The following is a 21,227-nucleotide window of genomic DNA, read 5'->3' as shown; positions in this document are numbered from 1 at the left end:
CTATCCCTAAACTTGAGCAACTTGTCTCCTCAGTCCCCAGACGTTTACAGACTGTTGTAAAGAGAAAAGGGGATGTCTCACAGTGGGAAACATGGCCTTGTCCCAACTTTTTTGAGATGTGTTGTTGTCATGAAATTTAAAATCACCTAATTTTTCTCTTTAAATGATACATTTTCTCAGTTTAAACATTTGATATGTCATCTATGTTCTATTCTGAATAAAATGTGGAATTTTGAAACTTCCACATCATTGCATTCCGTTTTTATTTACAATTTGTACTTTGTCCCAACTTTTTTGGAATTGGGGTTGTATTATTCCTGATCTCGGATCTGTTACGTAGTCCGGGTCGTGCTGTAATAGGCAACGAATCAGCAACTTGGTGGTGTGGTGCAACACGGAGACTTTATTTACTTTGTAATCGTAAAAGTAAGCAAAAAGCTAAATCTCCATCTTTCCTGAATGGTAGTGATGTTTTGTTTTTGTGATGTGTCAGAGGAGAGACCGGGCGTGTTAGTGCTCCATGTGCAGAATGTGTGGGACGTTTGCGGGATGCAGGCTGCACTGTGCCACGGACACCCCGAAAGACAGACGTGTGTCGCTCTATTCAGCAAGGAAACAGCCACTCATCTGGCACCAAGCGCCGGTGACACCATCCACATCTGTCCACCCTGGTAAGAGTCTCCCTTGAGGTGTGCTGTCTAGAAGATTCTGACTCACTTCTCTCAAATAATTAACATCTGGAATCTAAACATAATTATCGCATTTGGAAAAAGCCTCGAAGTAAAGAAAAAATCGTAGAGATGACTGAGATGTCAAGCGACTTCTGCAGTACACGATGTGTACGATAATATACAGTATAACTTTTTGCCATTTATTGTGATACGTATCTGTACAGACCGCTTCAGTTTTGTTTTGTTTTTTTCCCTTCAGTCAGCATCTCAATGTATGGCAGCCATTTTATTCCAGTGCTGGAATTCCAACCTCATCTTACTGAAAGCAGATACGCAGAACAATGGCCTCACTTTCGTTTAAAGATGCCTTGAGACTTCAAGAATGGCACAGGAATAGTTTTAAGCGTTAACAAGAAATCTAATATTGTAATTTTTACGATTAAAGTGATTCATATAGGTAGCGGTCCGAGTGAATGATCTTGACATCTGTGACGTCACAGCAGGAAGGCTATCGCTCTCATCGCTATTTCCGTGATACTAAAACACAGAGCTGACTGCAACTTCGATCCTCCGTTTTGAGCTAATTTATCGCCAGATGTGTTGCTGGCCGGTGCAGCAACATGACAGAAGGTGGATTTACGTTGCATTCATGGCCCAAGAATGTTCAAACCGCTAAGATTTGGACGCGTTTTGCGAGAAGTTCACGGGCACATTGGGCGCCTACGAAGTGGTCTCTTTTCTGCTCTGAACTTTTTACTGAAGACTCGTACGAGACCTCTGATCTGTTGAGGAGCGTTGGTTATAAGCCTGTATTGATAGAGGGTGCAGTCCCAACAATTAAAGGAAAAGAAAAGGAAAGTAAGTTCAGTTGCACCAGTTCTCCCGAAGCGTGAGACGTGACACATTATCGCTCGGGCAGTGACCTCCCCGCGGTTGGTGCTAAAACCGGTGACGTCCCATCCCGTCCCAGGTTTTAGTAATTGCCTGAGCCGAGCAGTAATGGCGGAGTACTCAGTCTGGAGAAAATGGAGAATGAGTGCACCAGCTGGCTGATTTTTTTTTTTTTTCCCCCACTGGATATGCTCGCCTCAGCAGCAATATCTCGCCCTTACGTGGAAGAAGCGAATGAACGGAGAACCGAACGAACAACTAAAAGTCAGAACAATCTGCCACAAGGTCAGCCTTCAAGAAGCGAGAACACAGACGGGTAAGATGCGACTCTCATTTGGATACAAAAACAACAACGCTCGTTGTTTACCTGCACTTAGATTAATACATGTAACTTGTGTTGTGTGTTTCAGTTACCGGTATAAGATTTCTTTAATTTGCTTCAGAGTGTGATTTATTTAATGAGCCTTTTACGTTTTATCAGTGAAAAATGCATGCATGTACATGTAGAACACCTATCCTGTTTTAATGAGAGTCAACCCACAATCAATGAAGTCAAATCAGTCTTCGTTGAGCAAGTCGGTAACGTTATTTCTTACTTTCACCTAGAGCTGGGCGATAAATCGATTTTATCGATTAATTCGAATTTACAGTTAAGGACAATGTGTTTTTATGAAAATCGGTTTTCTCTCAGTTTTAACTTCCGCCACCGACGCTCCCCTCTGCACATGTGCAGAACGGATCGGGCAGCAGGGACAGATCGGGCACTGACACTATAGCCGTCCACCCGCGCGCTTGCCGTAGATACACACAAACAACATGGCAGCGATTGGGGGAAAGACGCAAATTGTGCCCAAGAAAGGAGTTACTTCCTCCGTGATCTGGAATTGGTTCGGTTTTGCGGCGTCAGACGCAGACCAAACAAGTCCTCGTTGTCAGGTGTGTTTGAAAACGGTTGCTTCCAAAGGAAGCAGCACGACGAATTTATTCCAACACTTTAAACAGAAGCGTGCAGCGGAGCGGGAGAAGTGCTGCTCCCAGCGGAATGAACACAGCCGCAGCACGAGCGCACCATCCACAGTAAAGCAAGCGACCGTCCCGGACACATTTTCCAACTGTGTGCCTGATGATCAGAATGGGGCGCGGTGGAAGGCAATCGCAGATGCTATCGCGATGTTATCTCATCTACAAGCTTGTTTTTTTGGCTTCTTTTTGGTTTCTAGTTGCATTTCAACCCCAAAGGGGAAATTTAAGTGAAAACAAAATAAAGGTAAAACTTGTTTTGAACCAGTTCTTTGTCATCTGTAGTTTGATTTTTAGTCGGGGGGAAAAATCGATTAAAATCGAAAATCGGACTTTTTGTGAAAAAAATGGAACTTCTTTTTTTTTTTTAGGCCATATCGCCCAGCTCTACTTTCATGATAAATTTGTACTGATATGACTTTGGTCTATAGCTATAAAAGGCCTCGGCCTTAAAACCGGTTACCGCTGTGACGTCACGCGCTCAGGGCTGGCTGGCTCAGCGGGGCAGCCCGAATGCCAACTTTGCAGTCGATTTTAAGGCCATCCTTAAAAAAAAAAAATCCGTTTCCTGTCCACCGGGTGAGCAAAAAAATTTTCAGTCGGGAGGAAGGGATTTTTTATTTTTTTAATTTTTTTTTATATATATATGGATGGATAAGAAATCGCAATGCTGTTTGCTTTTTCTTTCAGTACTTTATTACAAAAGCAGACACATTTAATAAAATGACAGTTTAATCAACTGAAACTTGTACAAAAACTTGAAGTTAGCATTTTAAATGCTGACTGCAACATTTGCAAAACTTTTACAAAGGTACTTAAAATGTCCGACACACGGACTTTTTGTAGTTCTAAATCGACCGTTGGGCCTAGTTCGGATGAAATTACACGATTAAAATGATCACTGAATGATTTGTTTTTCTGACTCTTTACTATTTTGTTGTTCGCTAGAATACCATTTTGTGATTTCACACTTAAGCAAAATTTAAAACTCCGGATCTCCTTCCTTCATGGTGGCTGCCATTTTTTTGTGCCGCACGGCGCATGCGCAGAGCTGATTCAGTTCAGAGTGCGCGCGCACTCGGCGGAGGCAGTAGTGTGTCGGGGAGGGGACAAAAGCAGAGATGACGCTTATTTTGTCTCTGGTAAACCAGTCTTCTCTCGTTCAGTTACGTGCTGGCATCAAAAGACACCGTTGGGTGTAAATGAACCCAAACTGAGTGGTTGGAGTGTATTTTCATACACAAATGGAGAAATGTTCGCGGAGTGTGTAATTGTGTCGCCCCACTGCAGACCATTGTCGTTGTTAATTCATAGCATGCTCAGCTGCGTGAATGTGTCATGCACCGAAAATAAGAGATTTACAAGCCAGGAACGCCTCATGATGCAATACGCAAGAAAAGAAAGAAGATTTACTGCCATTTTACTTTGTATTTGAGTAAAGTGAATGAATAAATGGTCTGTGGAAAATGCATTTAATCCTGGGAACTGCGTGCACAGGAGTTTTTGTGTTTACTCCCCCCCCCGGCTGGCTACTTATTTGTCATGGCTGGCTAGTATGAGCCTTAGTGGAAAGCCCTGGGAATGCGTAAATGTCAAGTTCGATTTTAGATTTACGAACCCGGAAAAAATGTCAAAAAAACGGCGTTAAAAAAAATTTCAACCGCACAAATGGCACTCACCTGGCCGGTGGACCGGAAACAGAACATTTTTTAATAATGGCCTAACTCTCAAAAATAGAATTTATTTCTCTCCCATTTATGCAGCATACAAGAGTCAAGGATGGAGATACTATCCACTCAGAAATGTATTTAAAAATAAAGGTTCTGCGTATCTCCTTGAATGAGGTCCTGATTAGGTTAGGTGATCACCTGAACCAAATTCCAATGCAAGGACACTTCATTTGACTTAATGAGCTGCTGATTAGGTGATCACCTGAACCAAATCATATTTAACAAGGAAAAGTAAAAACCCGCTGCTGTGGTCAGCACGATCCTCTTGCAATAGGACTAGTTTGAAAGGCAAAAATGGTCCGAGTCGAACCTTAAATTTCATCGGAATACAAAAGTATCTATTCGTCATGCCAAAAGAGTTAAAAAGAAAAGTTCTGAGTGAGAAAAAGAAGGGTTCATGTCTGGATTTCCTGGCAGAGGGATACAGTGAGTGTCAGGTTGCTTCCTTCCTCAAAGGATCAAGCAGTAGACGTTAGGGACAGCAAAGTTCCAGACCGACAGACGGCAAAAACGACTCTCCACTGACCGGTGGACGCCGAAAACGATGCCTAAAATTGTCCTGGGACATAATGTCTCACAGTGCAGATATTTTATCATCGTATCGCCTCAGCCCTTGCTGCTTTCTGTCACAGGAAAGTCGTTAAAGAAACTCTCCTGACTTAGTGTTTAGAAAGCAGGTGAGGAAAGTGGTTTGTTGAAATTTCAAAAACGAACAAGAATGCAAGATTTTTATCCGAGAGGTCTAATTTAATACTTGCCTATCACAGCGTTCACACTCTTGCCAGGTGAGTTGTGGTGGATCCAACAGTCACGTTGTGCTGATTTTGCAGATACAACTCTCTGGAGTCTGATAAGATCTTTTTTTTTTTTTTCGAGGGGGGAAGAAAGGGAAAGGGACAGGCAAAGGCCGAGCTCAGCTCCAGCTGCGGGGGTGTAAACGTTCAGCTCAAATTGGATGGACTCCTTTTTTTTTTTTCTTCTTCTTCTTTCCCCCCGTCTTTCTCCCACACACTGCTCCCACGTCATCGCTCAGCTCCAGGGAATGGCCTACATTCCTCTTCCTGGCAGCTTTTTGCTCATTTCCAGCAAGCCAAAGGGAAAAACACAGCTGGATCCTTTTTCTCCCATTTCCTTCCCTTGGTCATTTGCTCTCACTTTCATTCTTTCTTTCATTCTTGTGTCAAGGAGGAGTGGATCACAATAGCTCTTGCTGATGGCAGGGAGATAAATTGCAAACACATGCAGGACATCGTGTTATTGGACGACTGAGCCGAGAGGAAAATCCAAAAGTTGGACTTTGCTTCTGACCTTAGAGCTTTTGCAGAAATTTGGAACCGCAAAGTTAACGAAAATTTCCACTTTGCATATCGCTGGTCCGCATTCGAACACCAGGGTACGATAGTACGAGTCAGCACGAAAAAGTACACCAGTCGACATTTGAATATCTGGAATGACTGACCGCTGTCTTGAACACACCGATATTAACTCGTACCTTGGAAGTCCCGCCCCCTGCTTCACATTTTCATATTACAGTTCACTGAACATGGTCGACGCTTTTTCAGCCTGAACGAGTTAAAGGAAAGGCCGGAATAGTCCGAGAACGATTTCGAATCGTAAGGAAGAATCCGTTCTTGTACACTTTTGGACATCTTGCAACAAGTGCCTGGTGATTCCCAGAAAGCCCAGTGTGTGTGTTTTTATGTACATTTGCTCCAGTTTCAACCATGCACCTTCAACCTAAACCCATTTATTAATTTTCTTCCCCATTTTCAAAACATTTTAAAGACTAAAAAAATATTTCCGTCGTCTATCCAATAGATATAATTAATTGATGTTAAATGAATAATTATCTCATATTCGCTCAGTCAGATGAACAGTGATTGATGGATTTGATTTCACATTCCTGAACTTGAAACATTCTTTGTTTTCCTTGACTGCTTGAGCAGTGCATCTTTTAAAGGAACAGTTCACCGTACTTCCATAATGAAATATGCTCTTATCTGAATTGAGACGAGCTGCTCCGTACCTCTCCGAGCTTTGCGCGACCTCCCAGTCAGTCAGACGCGCTGTCACTCCTGTTAGCAATGTAGCTAGGCTCAGCATGGCCAATGGTATTTTTTGGGGCTGTAGTTAGATGCGACCAAACTCTTCCACGTTTTTCCTGTTTACATAGGTTTATATGACCAGTGACATGAAACAAGTTCAGTTACACAAATTGAAACGTAGCGATTTTCTATGCTATGGAAAGTCCGCACTATAATGACAGGCGTACTAACACCTTCTGCGCGCTTCGACAGCGCATTGATATCTGAGCTCCGTATCAATGCGCTGTCGCATGGGCTCAGGAATATTTCCAGAGAACATTATCTGTGAACACAATTCACCGTGCCATCCGCCGTTGCCAGCTAAAACTCTATAGTTCAAAGAAGAAGCCGTATCTAAACATGATCCAGAAGCGCAGACGTCTTCTCTGGGCCAAGGCTCATTTAAAATGGACTGTGGCAAAGTGGAAAACTGTTCTGTGGTCAGACGAATCAAAATTTGAAGTTCTTTATGGAAATCGGGGATGCCGTGTCATTCGGACTAAAGAGGAGAAGGACGACCCGAGTTGTTATCAGCGCTCAGTTCAGAAGCCTGCATCTCTGATGGTATGGGGTTGCATTAGTGCGTGTGGCATGGGCAGCTTACACGTCTGGAAAGACACCATCAATGCTGAAAGGTATATCCAGGTTCTAGAGCAACATATGCTCCCATCCAGACGACGTCTCTTTCAGGGAAGACCTTGCATTTTCCAACATGACAATGCCAAACCACATACTGCATCAATTACAGCATCATGGCTGCGTAGAAGAAGGGTCCGGGTACTGAACTGGCCAGCCTGCAGTCCAGATCTTTCACCCATAGAAAACATTTGGCGCATCATAAAACGGAAGATACGACAAAAAAGACCTAAGACAGTTGAGCAACTAGAATCCTACATTAGACAAGAATGGGTTAACATTCCTATCCCTAAACTTGAGCAACTTGTCTCCTCAGTCCCCAGACGTTTGCAGACTGTTGTAAAGAGAAAAGGGGATGTCTCACAGTGGCAAACATGGCCTTGTCCCAACTTTTTTGAGATGTGTTGTTGTCATGAAATTTAAAATCACCTAATTGTTCTCTTTAAATGATACATTTTCTCAGTTTAAACATTTGATATGTCATCTATGTTCTGTTCTGAATAAAATATGGAATTTTGAAACTTCCACATCATTGCATTCCGTTTTTATTTACAATTTGTACTTTGTCCCAACTTTTTTGGAATCGGGGTTGTACAACAAACATACACACACAGCACCTGGATAGCAGTCCCGGGTTAGGTGCCTTGCTCAAGGGCACTTCAGCCATTGGTTTTCCCGCTGGTCCAGGCAATCATACCAGCGACCCTTAATTTGTTTCAAAATTCTAATAGGACACTGTTTTGGGGTTTTGTTTTTGTTTTCCTCTCACGAGCATGCTGTCTCAGTGCCAGGACTGTTCTAGCACACTTTGTGTGATGGAAGTGAGTAAATTGCGCCACTCCTTATACACACACACACACCTGAAGTCGGCGGAAATGGCTTCCGTCTCTGTTGTGGTGACTGTAAGAGCTCGGACCACACCTTTATCTGAAAAGCCGAGCACCGCTAGATCTCTCTGTGAAATGAAGCACCTTGTGCTGTCACTTCTGGTTTAAGAATGTCGCAAAGATTTTTTTTTCATTCTTTTTTTTTTTTAAAGATATTTTTTTGGGCTTTTTGCACCTTTATTGGATAGGACAGTGTAGAGACAGGAAATGAGCGGGAGAGAGACGGGAAGGGATCGGGAAATGACCTCGGGCCGGAATCGAACCCGGGTCGCCCGCATTCATGGTATGGCGCCTTAACCACCTGAGCCACGACGCCCCCTTTTTTTCATTCTTGAATTTATCCAACGATTTACGTATTCGGCGTATTATTGAAATAAACACACACTAATATGGTTGTTGATTGAAATTTTTTCCCCAGGTTTTATTCAGGTTGTTCGTTGCTGATGTTCCAGTGACCGACACCTTGGCGATGCTTGAGGATATATTTTTTTTATATTTTCTGTTTCACAACCATTCCTATTCTTCTGTTTTCTTGCCTTGGACAATTCTGACTCATCCACTCTGTCTGGAATTGGTTTCATGAATAAACTGATAAGAGATCGGACTTTGCGCCTTCTCGAGCTGCGAGGTGACCTGTGTGTTTGCGCTGAACAGGCGAGCGGCTCCACCTCTCCTGTGTAAACTTGCCTTTGTTTGGCCGCCGTCCAGCTTCCCTGTTTCAGCCCGTGGTTCATTCAGTTCACAGAGCCAAATCATAACCACTCAGTTCTGTCCCAGGACCTGCTCGAGTCATGACGTACCAGTGTGATTATCTCGCCAAGTGCGTCACGTAGGGAGGACCGAGCAGGTCTCGATTTGTACAGGCAGGAAATGAGAGGTATCTTGAATTGATGTGTGTAAAATTGTGCTTTTGGTGAATCAGACACACAATCTCGTATCAAGTTTGCAAACAAAAATGTCATTTAAGAAAGATTGTTGCGTTCTCCGGACGGTTGTTTGTGCAGTTATAACAACCTCTGACCCCATCACCTGCATTCTAGAGCATAAGTGACAGAATGCAACACAGGTACTTGTACTATTTCACTGGAGTGGAAAAAGACATCTTGATCAGTTAGCGAGTTTTTATCTCTGTGGTGTCTGCTGTTTCCCACGTAGAGCCTTGATCAGCCTAGATCTAGGGACGGTACATGGTGATATTTTGAGCTTCTCAATTTTGAGCATTTTTCCGAGACGTGACTTGTATCACTGTCTGTAGTGATATTTTGTACATGTTGCATGAAAACTGTTTGATGATGTGTGTGTGTGGGGGGGGGGGGATAATATTTTACAATTGTTTCTCATACACACAAATATATAAAATTTAACATTTTTAAAAGAAAAAATAAATTGAAAATATTTAACATTGGAAAAGAGGAAAAAATTGGATAATTTTGTAATTATTTTAAAAAATGTATTTTTTAAAAAAAAAAGTGTTTTGTGATGTAATTCATCACAGTTTTCTCGGATCACGTCGGACTATTTTAAGAATGAATACATATCCTTGTGCTTATTGAGACATTGAAGAGCAGACGCTTGTTTGTGGTTTAACTATTAACGGAGTTATTGCTGTAACAGCCCTCAGTGACGGTATAAAGTTGTAAAAAAAAAAAAAATTATAATCTCGTCTCATCTTCATCCGCTTTATCCGGGGCCGGGTCGCGGAGGCAGCAGTCTGAGCATGGAAGCCCAAACTTCGCTTTCCCCAGACACCTCGGCCAGCTCCTCAGGAAGAACACCGAGGCGTTCCCAGGCCAGCCGAGAGACATAGTCCCTCCAGCGTGTCCTGGGTCTTTCCCGGGGGGACATGCCTGGAACATGAAGAAAAAAATTATAATAATAAATTAAAAGAAGTTTAAAAAGTGTTTTGTTTTGTTTTTTAATTAATGCAAAGCATAGTTCAACACTAATATCCCCACATATGACCATAACTGAACTTTTACCCATTTTTCAACATTAATATCATACACACTCACCGGCCACTTTATTAAGAATACCCAGAAATCCCCCCCCTCGCTGTTCTCTAATCAGCCGATCCCTCGACAGCAGCACAATGCAGAAACAAATCAAGAGCTTCAGTTCACGGTCACAATGTTCAAACATCAGAATGGGAAAAATTGTGATCTCAAAGTGTGAGATCACAATTTTTCCAACACCCATGCCACTTTCGCTGTGGCATGGGTGTCGGTTTGGGCCAGACGGGACTGGTTTGAGTATTTCAGAAACAGCTGATCTTCTGGGGTTTTCACACACAACAAACAGTTTCTAGAGTTTTCACAGAAAGGTGCAAAAAACCAAAACAAAACACTGAGTGAGTTCTGTGGGTGGAAACAAACGCCTTGTTGATAAGAGAGGTCAAACGGGAATAGCCAAATTTGAGGTGGTTCAAGCTTTTTGGCCAGGAAGGATATCGTAACTCGTAGAATCTCTCTTTACAACCGTGGTGAGCAGAAAAGCATCTCGGCATGCAACAGCAGACAGAAGAACACATTGGGTTCCACTCTTGCAGCCGAGAACCGGGTCCGATTAAAGTGGCCGGTGAGTGTACTGTATGTTGTACCGAACATAGCTGAGATTGTTTGAGAAATTTGGCTGTCGAGCTACACTGGTTGGAAGCATTTGGTGGGGTGGGGCACTGTGCTCCGATGCAGTCGGTAGATATCGTACCTGTCTTGTACACACACAAAGGTGAATGAGTGTGTAACAGTGAAGTGAGCGAATAAGATGGCCGGTCTGAGATACAGCATGTAGTCCATTCACGTGTATTCCCACACGATAAAGTTGGTCAGAGGTTCACAAGCTACAACAAGTTACCTATTCTTGCAACTGTTTTTCTTCTTTCACCCCTGCTATAGGCAAAGCCTGACTGTCGACGGCGAGCATCATCCCATCATTCTGAACACGCATTTCAGCCAGAAAGTTTTCCCCGAAGCAAAGCAGAACAACAGTGCGACCTGCTCAAAGGTTCTGCGCCCCACAAAGACCAAACCATATCCTTTAACCAGGTGCTTATGGAAAAGGAAAGAGATTTTCAAGTCTTCTCAGGCGTCTATCCCGAATAAACAGGTGTGTAACTTTGTCTTTCTCCACCCACATGAGAATATCTAAAAAGCTTGTCCTCTTTCTTTTATTGAAATTTGAATCAAGTTTATTGACACCCATATTATATTCATGGTGAGATGTTTTTGTTTTGTTTTTTTTCATCTGCAATCCTTCAGCTGCCTTTTAAAATGATTCAGTGCTGATGGAAAAGGCCAGTTCAGTTTCACCTCTCTGGTAGGAAACACCTGGATACCTCGTTGTCCAAGTCACTTATTGACACACGATGCAGTGTTGGTGATAAATGCTGCTGTCATTCCTTTTCTTTTTTTCTCCTCTGGAAAGGAGAAGGCACATTTTGGAATCGTAAATCCGTGTGGCGCTATTGGGTTGCAGCAACCAAAACGTGCCTCTTTGTTCCAGCGCCCACAAGGACCTGCCTTAGATAAACCGTAGGCAAGGATAGCCATGCCTTCATACCCCTGGTAGGCATCCGAGTGCCCCACTTCATACCAAGGGGCAGGCTCGAGACCGCCCCCGCCCCACCCCACCCCACCACTAAAGCAGCTTACAGAGTACATCTCTGAAGGGCAGGGGTTGGTAATAGAATGCTTTACAGACAAAAGATCACTTGTTGGAAGGTGACTAGATCAGATCTGTGGGTGCTGGAGACAAGAACGCATGGATTTACAGTCAAGTCCATAAGTATTTGGACTGATGCAATTTTTGTAATTTTGTCTCTGTTTACCACCACAATGGATTTAAAATGAAGCCATGAAGATGCGATTGAAATGAAGACCTTGAGATTTCATTCAAAGCATTTAACAAAAATATCGCATTCACCATTTTGGAAACAAAGAGCTGGCCTGGTGGTTAGCGTGTCCGCCTGTCGACCGGGAAATCGTGAGTTCTACTCGCGGTCGGGTCAGACCAAAGACCATCATAAAAATGGAACCTACTGCCATCTGGCAAGGCATGCTGCAATACAGATGCGAGTAGGGAAGTCAAACTCTCGCGGTTACCAGAGGACTAGTCCCCTGCTGGGACCCGAGGTGTATAGGCGAGAGGCCGAGGGCTATCGAAACGGAGATCGGCGCCGCCACACGGATGCACCTCAAAGAGCTGGTTCGTACTGGGACAGGAGACTGCCTGGGAAGTCCAGATCCTGGCGTGGAAGGGATTTTGACTTAACAATTTAGGAATTACAGCCACTTTTTACATCGTCCCTCCATTTTCATAGGCTAAAATGTAATTGGACAAACGATAATAAATATAAGCGTTGTTTTTCATACTCGGATGCAAATCCTTTGCAGTCAGTAACCACCTGAAGTTTACAACGTCTACCAAAGGCCGAGTTTCTACCTTGAGAAGCTTCACCAGGCCTTTACCACAGCTGGCTTCAGTTGCTGCTTGTTTGTGGGCCTTTCTGCGTTTGGTTTTGTTTTCAGTAAGTGAGAAGCAGCTTAGTTAGTTTGACTGACTCGGCTATTTAAGAACATTCCATTACTTTGCCTGAAAAAGCATATAGGTTGCTTTTGCAGTATGTTTTAGGTCATTTGACTGAATCTGAGCAGAAAGTATAGCTCGACGAAATTCAGAGTACTTCAACCATACGTGCCCATGTCCACCATGTTTCACAGATGATGTTATGCTTTGGATCCTGAGCCCTTCCTTTCCTTCTTCATCCTCTTCTCTTCCCGTCTTTCTGGTACAAGTTCATCTTGGTTTCATCTGTCCATAGAATCTTGTTCCAGAACTGAGCAGGTCTTCTCACAAAATCTGATCTGGCCTTTCTTTTATTGAATGTTACCAGTGGTTTGCGTCTGAAGTAGACCCTCTGTAGTTACATTTGGTGTTCTTGACTTGGCTACGTGTTACGAAGGGGATTTTCTTCACCAAGGAAAGAATTTTATAATCATCCACTTGAGTTGTCTTCCAGGGCTTTTGGTATTACCAAGCTCGTCAGTGCATTCCTCCTTTGTCAGAATGGACCAAATTGTTAATCTGGCCACTGTTAAAGTTTCTGCTGTCTCTCTTATGCCTCTTTTCCACCAAATCAGTTCCAGGGCTGGTTCGGGGCCACTGCTGGTGCTGGTTCACAACTCGTTCAACTCGCGAGCCAGCTGAGAACCAGTTTGCTTTTCCATAGCTCACGGTGCTAAGGGAAGACACGTCATTACGTCGCTGTATATGTCAGTTACGTTGCTACGTTTGCATAAACCTTGGCGCGAATATCGAAGCAAAAACGACACGGAAGAAGCAGCAGCAGCAACAATAACAATAATGGATGACTTCGCATTTGTACAGCTGCTGCTTCTCGTCGCTTAAAAATGCCGATCTTTCGCGGTCTTATTGTTGTTGGTCTTAACAACTCCCCCCCCCCCCCCCCGCTGATGTAAGCGGTTCTTTCCTCTGTCCCAGCAGAGAGTTGGTGCTAGCCTAGAACCGGTTTTTCTGGCCCAGAGCTAGTTCTTTGTCAGTGGAAACAGAAAACCTGGTTCCAAACTAAGGTGGGGTTTACATTAGACTGTATCAGCGGATCATCAGATTAACGTTTTTAAAACAATTAGCGTGCACACAGCAACGCCAATACACGATTCGCGTGCACACAGCAACGCCAATACACGGATACGCTCGGCTCCGCAGGCATCCTGCGCTCCAAATCACTCCGCCCTGAACAGCGAGTGCCCTCTGGAGGGTGCGCACTCCGGCCCTGCGCAGCTCACAGAGCGCGCGAGTGAAGCGCACGAGCAGTGATTCGGGACTGAGCCGCTGTGTGTGTGAGATCCCAGTGCATATCGGGCATGCGCGTCACTTACCACTTGCAAGTGGAAGGATGGCAAGCCTAAAGACAATCATCACTACACAATGGGCAGTATTTGCATCAGTATTTGCAGTATTTTCATACTTTTATACTCTTTAATGAAAGGTGATACAAGGCGGAAGTCCGCGCCGTTTTTCAGCAGTCGCGTCACATGACCAACGCCAGCGAATCAGGAAGGTGGATGTCACAGTGACGTTGTCCAATGACGACGCCAGCTAGAGCTCAGCACAGCGTATCCGCGTATTCTCAATGTTTACACAGCACCGGACCAGACACAATCTGGATTGAATACGTGGACCCTGGCGGATTCCCGTTTCCCGGCGTTTCCAGGCGTTTTAATGTAAACGGACAGTGCATCCGCGAAGAAAACGAGACAGATACGGTCTAATGTAAACTTGGCCTAAGCACTGGCCCCGAACCAGCCCTGGAACTGCTTTGGTGGAAAAGGGGCATTATAGGCCTGTTTTGTTTTTTTTTAGCCGAATGATGGCTTCCTTCATTTGCATCGACACCTCTTTGGATGGCATATTGAGAGTTCCCATGAACAACTCCCAAATACAAATTAAACACTTGGAATCAACTCCAGACCTTTTATCTCCTTAATTTGTCACGAAATAACGAGGAAACTGGCCACATCTTGGACATGAAATTGCTGAGCAGTCAGCTGTCCAGTGACTTTTGAGCCTGTAAAAATGGAGGGACTATGTAAAAACGGCTGCAGTTCCTAAATGGTTAATGCATTATTTTTTCTTCAATGCTGTGAATTAAAGCTGGAATTTTACAGCCTACACATCTTGATTGCTTCATTTCAAATCCGTTGTGGTGGTGTACAGAGGCAAAATTATAGAAATTGTGTCCAAATGTTTATGGACCGAACTGTAAGCTACAGTTTTGAAGGGCCTTGTTGACCTCGCACCTCAGTAAAATTGTTGCTCTGTTGCTGCTCCTTTCTTGATCGAAAAAGTAGACCTTACAGTTCAAAACAAGGGATTCTTTTCATCTGGCTTCCTTGCATTGAAGGAGGACAGTGGTTACTGACCAGTTCAAGATTTGAGATGATTCCAAAAGACCCTCTCTTTTTGCGTGTTTTTGTGCAGTTCAAGCATGTGTGGTTCATGTGGCTCTGCGTTCTATTTATTTCAGACTCAGCACAAGCAATCTACCTAAAAATCTGGCCCTTCGGCATTCCCTAGAACCACACCACACTTGTCATGATGTATGCACGCAGTCTTGTCTTGTCTCACCTTGTATCCAGTGGCATCAGGATATTACCATACATGGAAAATGGGCCTTCCGGAGTGCATCCACCGTCCTTTACAATATTACGGTGCTTGGTCTCTGTGAAATCGGAAGTTTTCTGACGTGTGCCACACCGTTCATTGGTACGAGGCAAGACTCACCGAGAATGCTAGCCACCCCATCACACCAGTGTATAACAGACATTTATTATGCTTATCAGTCAGATGCCGCCAGGCCGGCAAGTGTGGGATTGAGTTCTCAAGGACTGATAATTGCAGCTTCAGACTTGCTGGATCTCTGGACTGAGCAGAAGTTATCTGTCGATGGCTGGACCCCAAATCCCACAGGTAGAAATGTGTCCTTGTCTCAGTGAAAGCAGTTCCAGCATAGTTTTACTGGAGATGCAGAACGCTTCCAACAAAAGGAGTCTGGTTTGGGGTGGTGCACCATCTGAGAGAAATTATCACCACGGATGCCTACCTGATAGCCTCTGTCGAAGCCAAAGTCTAAGGTCATCTCCTTGCCCTTTACACAGGCTTCCAATACCAGAAACCTCCATTGAGTGCTAGTTCTGTGGGTTGTTCATGAGAGAGGTCAAAGGCTAGACTGGTTCAAGCTGACAGGAAGGCTCCAGTAATTCAAGGAACCACCCTTTACAACTGTGGTGACCAGAAAGGCATCTCAGAATGTACAACACGTCCAACCTTGAGGCGATTGGGCTTCGAGAGCTGAAGACCACATCGGATTCCGCTCCTATCAGCAAAGAACAAGAGTCTGAGGTGACGGTGAGACTGAAACTGGGCAGTTGAATATTGTAAAAAGATCCGGTGACGTTTTCCAGTCTTCAGCGATCCAGTTTAGGTCAGTGCAGCAGTTATCTCCGAGCACCTTTTCCTGTTCTCAAGCTGATTCTCACCGTCCTTGGTGGTTACAAGGGATGAAATAGAACACTTGATATTTAACCGTGGCTATATGAACCCCCCACATAACCAGAGACAACCTGGGCTTGTAAAGAGGTTCCAGGGAAACAAGGCTATATGACAGTGGTATTTATTGCAAATACTGCATTAAAAGTTACTGCATGACTTTATTGGACCATCTTGGCATCAGTGTCGAGGTATCCAAGTGTTTCTCATTGCTGGTTCAACAGTTAATACAAAACTAGCCTTTCTGGAGGCATGCTTCTTCCTAGACTGGCAAATCGGTGATTGATACAAGTGAATTGACACGAACTGTTCAAAGTCATATCATGTAAGGTTTGGTTTTTCATGTGTATACGCAGGCCCGTGGGAATGCAGAAGGTGTGTTTGATTCTCTCCTGGAGGCTTTGGAGGCTTGTGGGACCTCAGGGTCTGTATGTGGTCCTGTGGAGGTGGTGGTCCAGAGGGTTTATTTCGACTCTGTTGTACAGTTTCCTCACACAAGCTTACTCAGACACCGAGCTTTGAGTAAGTGTGTCACTGGGACAGCGCAGCAGCAAGAAATCAGCAGGTATGGTTCTCCTGAAGTCACTGGCATCCATCATGTAAATAGTTTGGGACTGGGCCATCCATGTCTCCAACACTTCCTGGCTTTCTTGAGGAGGTGATATCCAGTATGCTGAGATGTTTTGTTCTTTCCATGGAGATAAAGTACCCATAAGAAGTACTGTTTATAATACCGTTAGTGTTGAATTAAAACGACTTTTTTGATATGCCTGGTTTCATCCATTATAGGTTTCTATACACTCGCAGCGGAATATGATCCAAACACTTTCTAAAAATGTTTAAAAAAAAAAAAAACAGTTCTTGTGACATACAGTAAGTGGAGTCACACACTCTTGGTTTTACTTTCTTTTTTGATGGCTCCCACTTGAGACATTATGGAGGTTATTGAAACTTTATGGCGGAAATTTTTACAGTTTTCCCAAAAGCATCCAACACTGTATTACTGTTGGATGTATTGAAAAAGCTGGTGTGGGCGTAAACGCTGGGAGAATGGAAGCATCGTGCAGTCCTGAGATGACATGTGTATTAAAACGATCCATGTTGTTGTACCGGAAGATCCACTCATGTCTGAGGCTTTTAACAGCTTGCAGATGATCCGAAACATTTGCTTGAGCAGAACTGGTGGCCTGCTCAACAGCATCTTCGTGTTAAAACCCACCATATATCTGGTGCGTCCCCTTGTTCAAATATTATCCTTGGAGAAGTGGAAAAAATCTTGAATGACTTCGCTGCACAGTTCTATCCAGGTGATAACGTTCTCTGTGCAATGATCTTGGCCTTAGGATTAGATTTCTTGAGGCTCTCATGCCTTCTTGTTGACCATGCACTCACCCCATGCAGTGTTTCAATAACACTGATCTCGTCGGCTGTTTTTCCAGAGAAAAACAGCAGGTTCATATACTGTAAGAGCTGGTTTCATCCTCAAAATAATGCCTTGGAGGGATTTTTATTTGGCTGTAAAATGCCTGTGATTGTAGTTGAGAAGACACTAATTTATTGGCAGGACTGCCTGTACAGACGATTGTATAATCATCTCAGTCATGATTTGGTCTGAGCTTGGTTATTTTTATACAATCATTAGCCTGACACAATCACATGGCAACAGCGCAAGAAGTGACACATGATGTTATTTGTGGCAAAACTACCTGAACAAGATTGTGGCTCGGTTATGAAATCGGTGCATCGATTTGGTTTTGCTGAAGTATTTTGTTCCCCAAGTACTCGGTCTGGTCCATACAAGTCCACATTCAGCTTTCTCGGAGAATTCCTAAGTCTTGGTTTTGCGAGCCAATCGAAAACAAGTGGGCAGGTCTTTTGACTCCTTTGCCAAAAAAAAAAAAAAATGGAGGCGTACCTGCTCCTGATTGGTGCGACAGAAAAGTGTTCGCCTTACCCTCAGGACTTGGGTGAGTTCGAATCGGACGAGTTTGAAGTGCGATATTGGCAACGCTTATCCGTCAGCATCGCAGTAGAATCTGGAGCCAGTCCCAGCTGTCTTTGTCTGAGAGGTGGGGTTCACCCTGAGCAGGTCTCCAATTTATCGCAGGGTTAACACCGAGACGAACAACCATTCACACTCACATTAGGGCAATTTAGAGTTAGCCAGTTGACCGAATCCGCATGTCTTTGGAATGTGGGAGGAAACCGGAGCACCTGGAGGAAATTCCATACAGCAAGACCCCAGTCGGCCGTAAGGTTCGAACCCAGAAACTTCTTGCTCTGAGGCGACAGCGATAACTAACTGTACCAATAATGCCAAGAGAGCAAAAATCGGCCATGCTTCCTGGGTGGGTGGGAGGAAAGGCATCTTCTTTCTCCAATCATGGCTGCGTCTGAGTTCAGGTATCGGGAAGAAGGCAGACGTCACTTTCCTGCGAGTGTGTTACCCTGACCTGTGACAGCAGCAGTTTGAAAAGATGTGGTTGGTGGCTTCACACATCCAGGAGGAAGCGCGTATTAGCTTTCAATGGGGAAGCAGGGACGAGCACACAGATAAACATGCTCATCAGCTGAGCCAGGCACTGGTTCCAGACTGGGCAGCCTGACGCATGTCAGAACCAGAATGCCGCTCAATGGGGAAGCCATGGCCAAATGGTTAGAGAAGCAGCTTTGGGACCAAATGGTTGCTGGTTCGATTCCCTGGCTGAAGTGTCCTTGAGCAAGGCACCTAACCCCCAACTGCTCCCCAGGCTGCTCTGGGTCTGTTGTACGTCGCTCTGGATAAGAGCGTCTGCTAAATGCCTGTAACGTAATGTAACATCCCTGTTTGGGAGCTGGCTGGGGGGGTGGGAACCACAAGTACTAATTAGTAATTACTCGGTGTTCAGTAATGTCACACTGGACTTCAGCCTTGTTCTTTTCTTACTGTTGCTTGCCACGTATCTGGGATTTTTTTATTTTTCAACTGAGATTCCCAAGGATTTTATTTTTTAAACTTCATTTTCCCCCCTCTCAGCCAGCGATCAACGTTGCCACCTTTATTAAAGGGTCAGAATTTGAAAGCATGAGCCATTTTACCCACTGTCCTGTTGACCTGCTGAGTAACAGCGGTAGGTCGAGATTGTTGACAGAACAGGCAGGGACACACGTGCTCGTGTGATGGAAAAAAAAAAAAAAAAGCAGATGGCTCGACACCGAATGCCGATAGAAAGAAAGAACCCGAGAAAGACTAAAGGTTGGGGTGAGTCATTTGAATGTTTTCAGTAACTCAATCCTGGTCAGATGCTCGAGCAGGTTGGAAACACATGACTTTGGCACATCACATTGTGTGTGTGTGTGTGTGTATATCTCAGGATAGACCACCATATGGAGTGGCGAGCGAGCCTGGACATGATCCCTCAACGGTGGTGGTGATGACGATGTTTATGTTCGAGCAGGGACGAGCACACAGATAAACATGCTCGTGAGCTGAGCCAGGCACTGGCTCCAGACTGGGCAGCCTGACGCATGTCGGAACCAGAACGCTGCTCTTTTGTCACTTCTTCTTGTTTTCCTCTTGTTTGATTTGCACATACCTGACATTATAAGATAAATAAAGGGCCACACCGATTTGGACTGCACCAAGTAGTGTTTGTTGTCTAATACACCGATCATCTGGATAGTATAACATGTCCTCAACGTTCCAAGTTTTGGTTGCTTCCTGGAAATTTCCAAGCTTTCTCTGAAACTGTTTTTCAACTCTCTGGTGCTGTATTTTGGTATCTTCGTTGATATACACACTAATCAACAGGAAGGCTCCTTTACGATGTTTATGTGGTTGTCAGGATAATGTCGATTAAAAGCTACAAAAGAAGGTCTCATGAGTTTAGCTCATTTTCCTAAGAACCAGGACTTCAAGTTTTAGCAAGCTTGCCTTGCAATTTTAGAGTTTTCAACCTCTCACTTTTTAAAAAAAATTTTTTTAAGCTTCACTGGAGCATGCTTCCTGAGAATAATCAGGATTTGTTTTCACTCCAAGACAATATTTGGTTCCAGTAAAAGGTCTGTGGAGCATAAACAAGCTGAAGAAGCTCTTGGTTCGAATAGAGGAGAGGAGAGGAGAGGAGGGGATGTTTTCAAGAAGTAGTTAGAACAAAATGTGCTTGAGGTGTCTGATTTCAAGCCTGTTTATCACAAACCACATCCTCATTGGTGGATTCTGTGGCGGAAGGAATCCCGCCCACTTTGTTCCAGCCAATCCGGATGCACTGGAGCGGTCTTTGTTGGGGGGGGTCTCGGTGGGGTTTTGTGTGTGTGTGCGCACAAGCTCAATGGTGTGCAGTTCCAGGAAGTGCCCCCAGATTGCCGTGAATTCCTGTGATTACTCACAATAGCAAATTCCTGATGGTGGCCGATGGCAGCGGGCCGGTGAAGTCGCTGGCTGCTTCATCCACCAGAGTTAGTCAGAGAAACGAGGTGGTTGTTTGTCAACCTGTTTTGATCATGTGGTCCTGCTCTTGTCACCTCAGTTCTCGAGTTACACACAAGCCTAAACAAGCCTCACTGTTCACAACACTCGAACCGTTTAACTCCTTCTGCCTCTTCAACTATCATCATTCAGCACAGATTCTCCCTTCAAATCACTTCTCTGCATTGCAGAACACTTGAGTGACGTCAGAGCTGCCAGAACTGTTCCTCTTTATTAAACTTAACAGCAAAGCTGTACATCTGTCACTGGTCTGTTCCAGCAAGTCGTGATTCTGTTTGAGGTCCAGAAAGGAAACTTGTCTCAGCTTGTATCAGATATAATCAGCGCGCTTTCATCCTCACACACACTGACATTTCAGCCAAATGCATTTTCACTAAATCTCAGTTTTACCTCCCAAAACAGTGTGCTCAGGTGAAGCAGCATTCTTTTTTTTTTTTTCTGCTTCAACTCTTTTTCTGCTTGTGCCAGTGTAAACACTTTAATATTAACCAGCATGAAAAGGATGATGTTTGCTCAGGAGTGGTGTGTTACTGAGTCATGGACCGAGAGCAAGGGTTCAACTCTTAAAAAAATATCACGGATCCTTTCAGGACAGATTTATGTTCCAATAAGTAAAAACATTCAGCGCTTTATTTCAACATGTGCGGTAATCACTTGCCGTTTTTCATTTCTCTCTCTTTTTTTTTTTTTTAAACAAATTATTCCACTTCCTTGCATAAATATGAACTTTTCCCCATTTGGCAGTGCATCATCTGGATTACTATACTACCTGGTTC

The 21,227-nt window shown here is 44.1% G+C and overlaps 1 protein-coding gene across 7 annotated transcripts in view; it reads left to right on the top strand.

The window, feature by feature from the left end:
• spidr (scaffold protein involved in DNA repair) overlaps positions 1-21,227 on the top strand; it is a 72,750-nt gene that overhangs the window by 23,550 nt on the left and 27,973 nt on the right. For 6 of the 7 annotated variants that reach the window (XM_060921017.1, XM_060921016.1, XM_060921015.1 and 3 more), the window contains 3 exons: positions 494-671; positions 10,811-11,021; positions 16,340-16,548. In XM_060921017.1, coding sequence (XP_060777000.1) covers positions 494-671; positions 10,811-11,021; positions 16,340-16,548 — 598 coding nt within the window. The remainder of the gene's footprint in view (positions 1-493; positions 672-10,810; positions 11,022-16,339; positions 16,549-21,227) is intronic. The other variant, XM_060921020.1, reaches the window with a different exon arrangement.

Source organism: Neoarius graeffei, chromosome 5, assembly GCF_027579695.1.
Source record: "Neoarius graeffei isolate fNeoGra1 chromosome 5, fNeoGra1.pri, whole genome shotgun sequence".
In the NCBI taxonomy this organism is placed as follows: Eukaryota; Metazoa; Chordata; class Actinopteri; order Siluriformes; family Ariidae; genus Neoarius; species Neoarius graeffei.
Note: the sequence above shows the minus strand (reverse complement) of the source record. Positions and strands in the feature narration are given on the sequence as shown.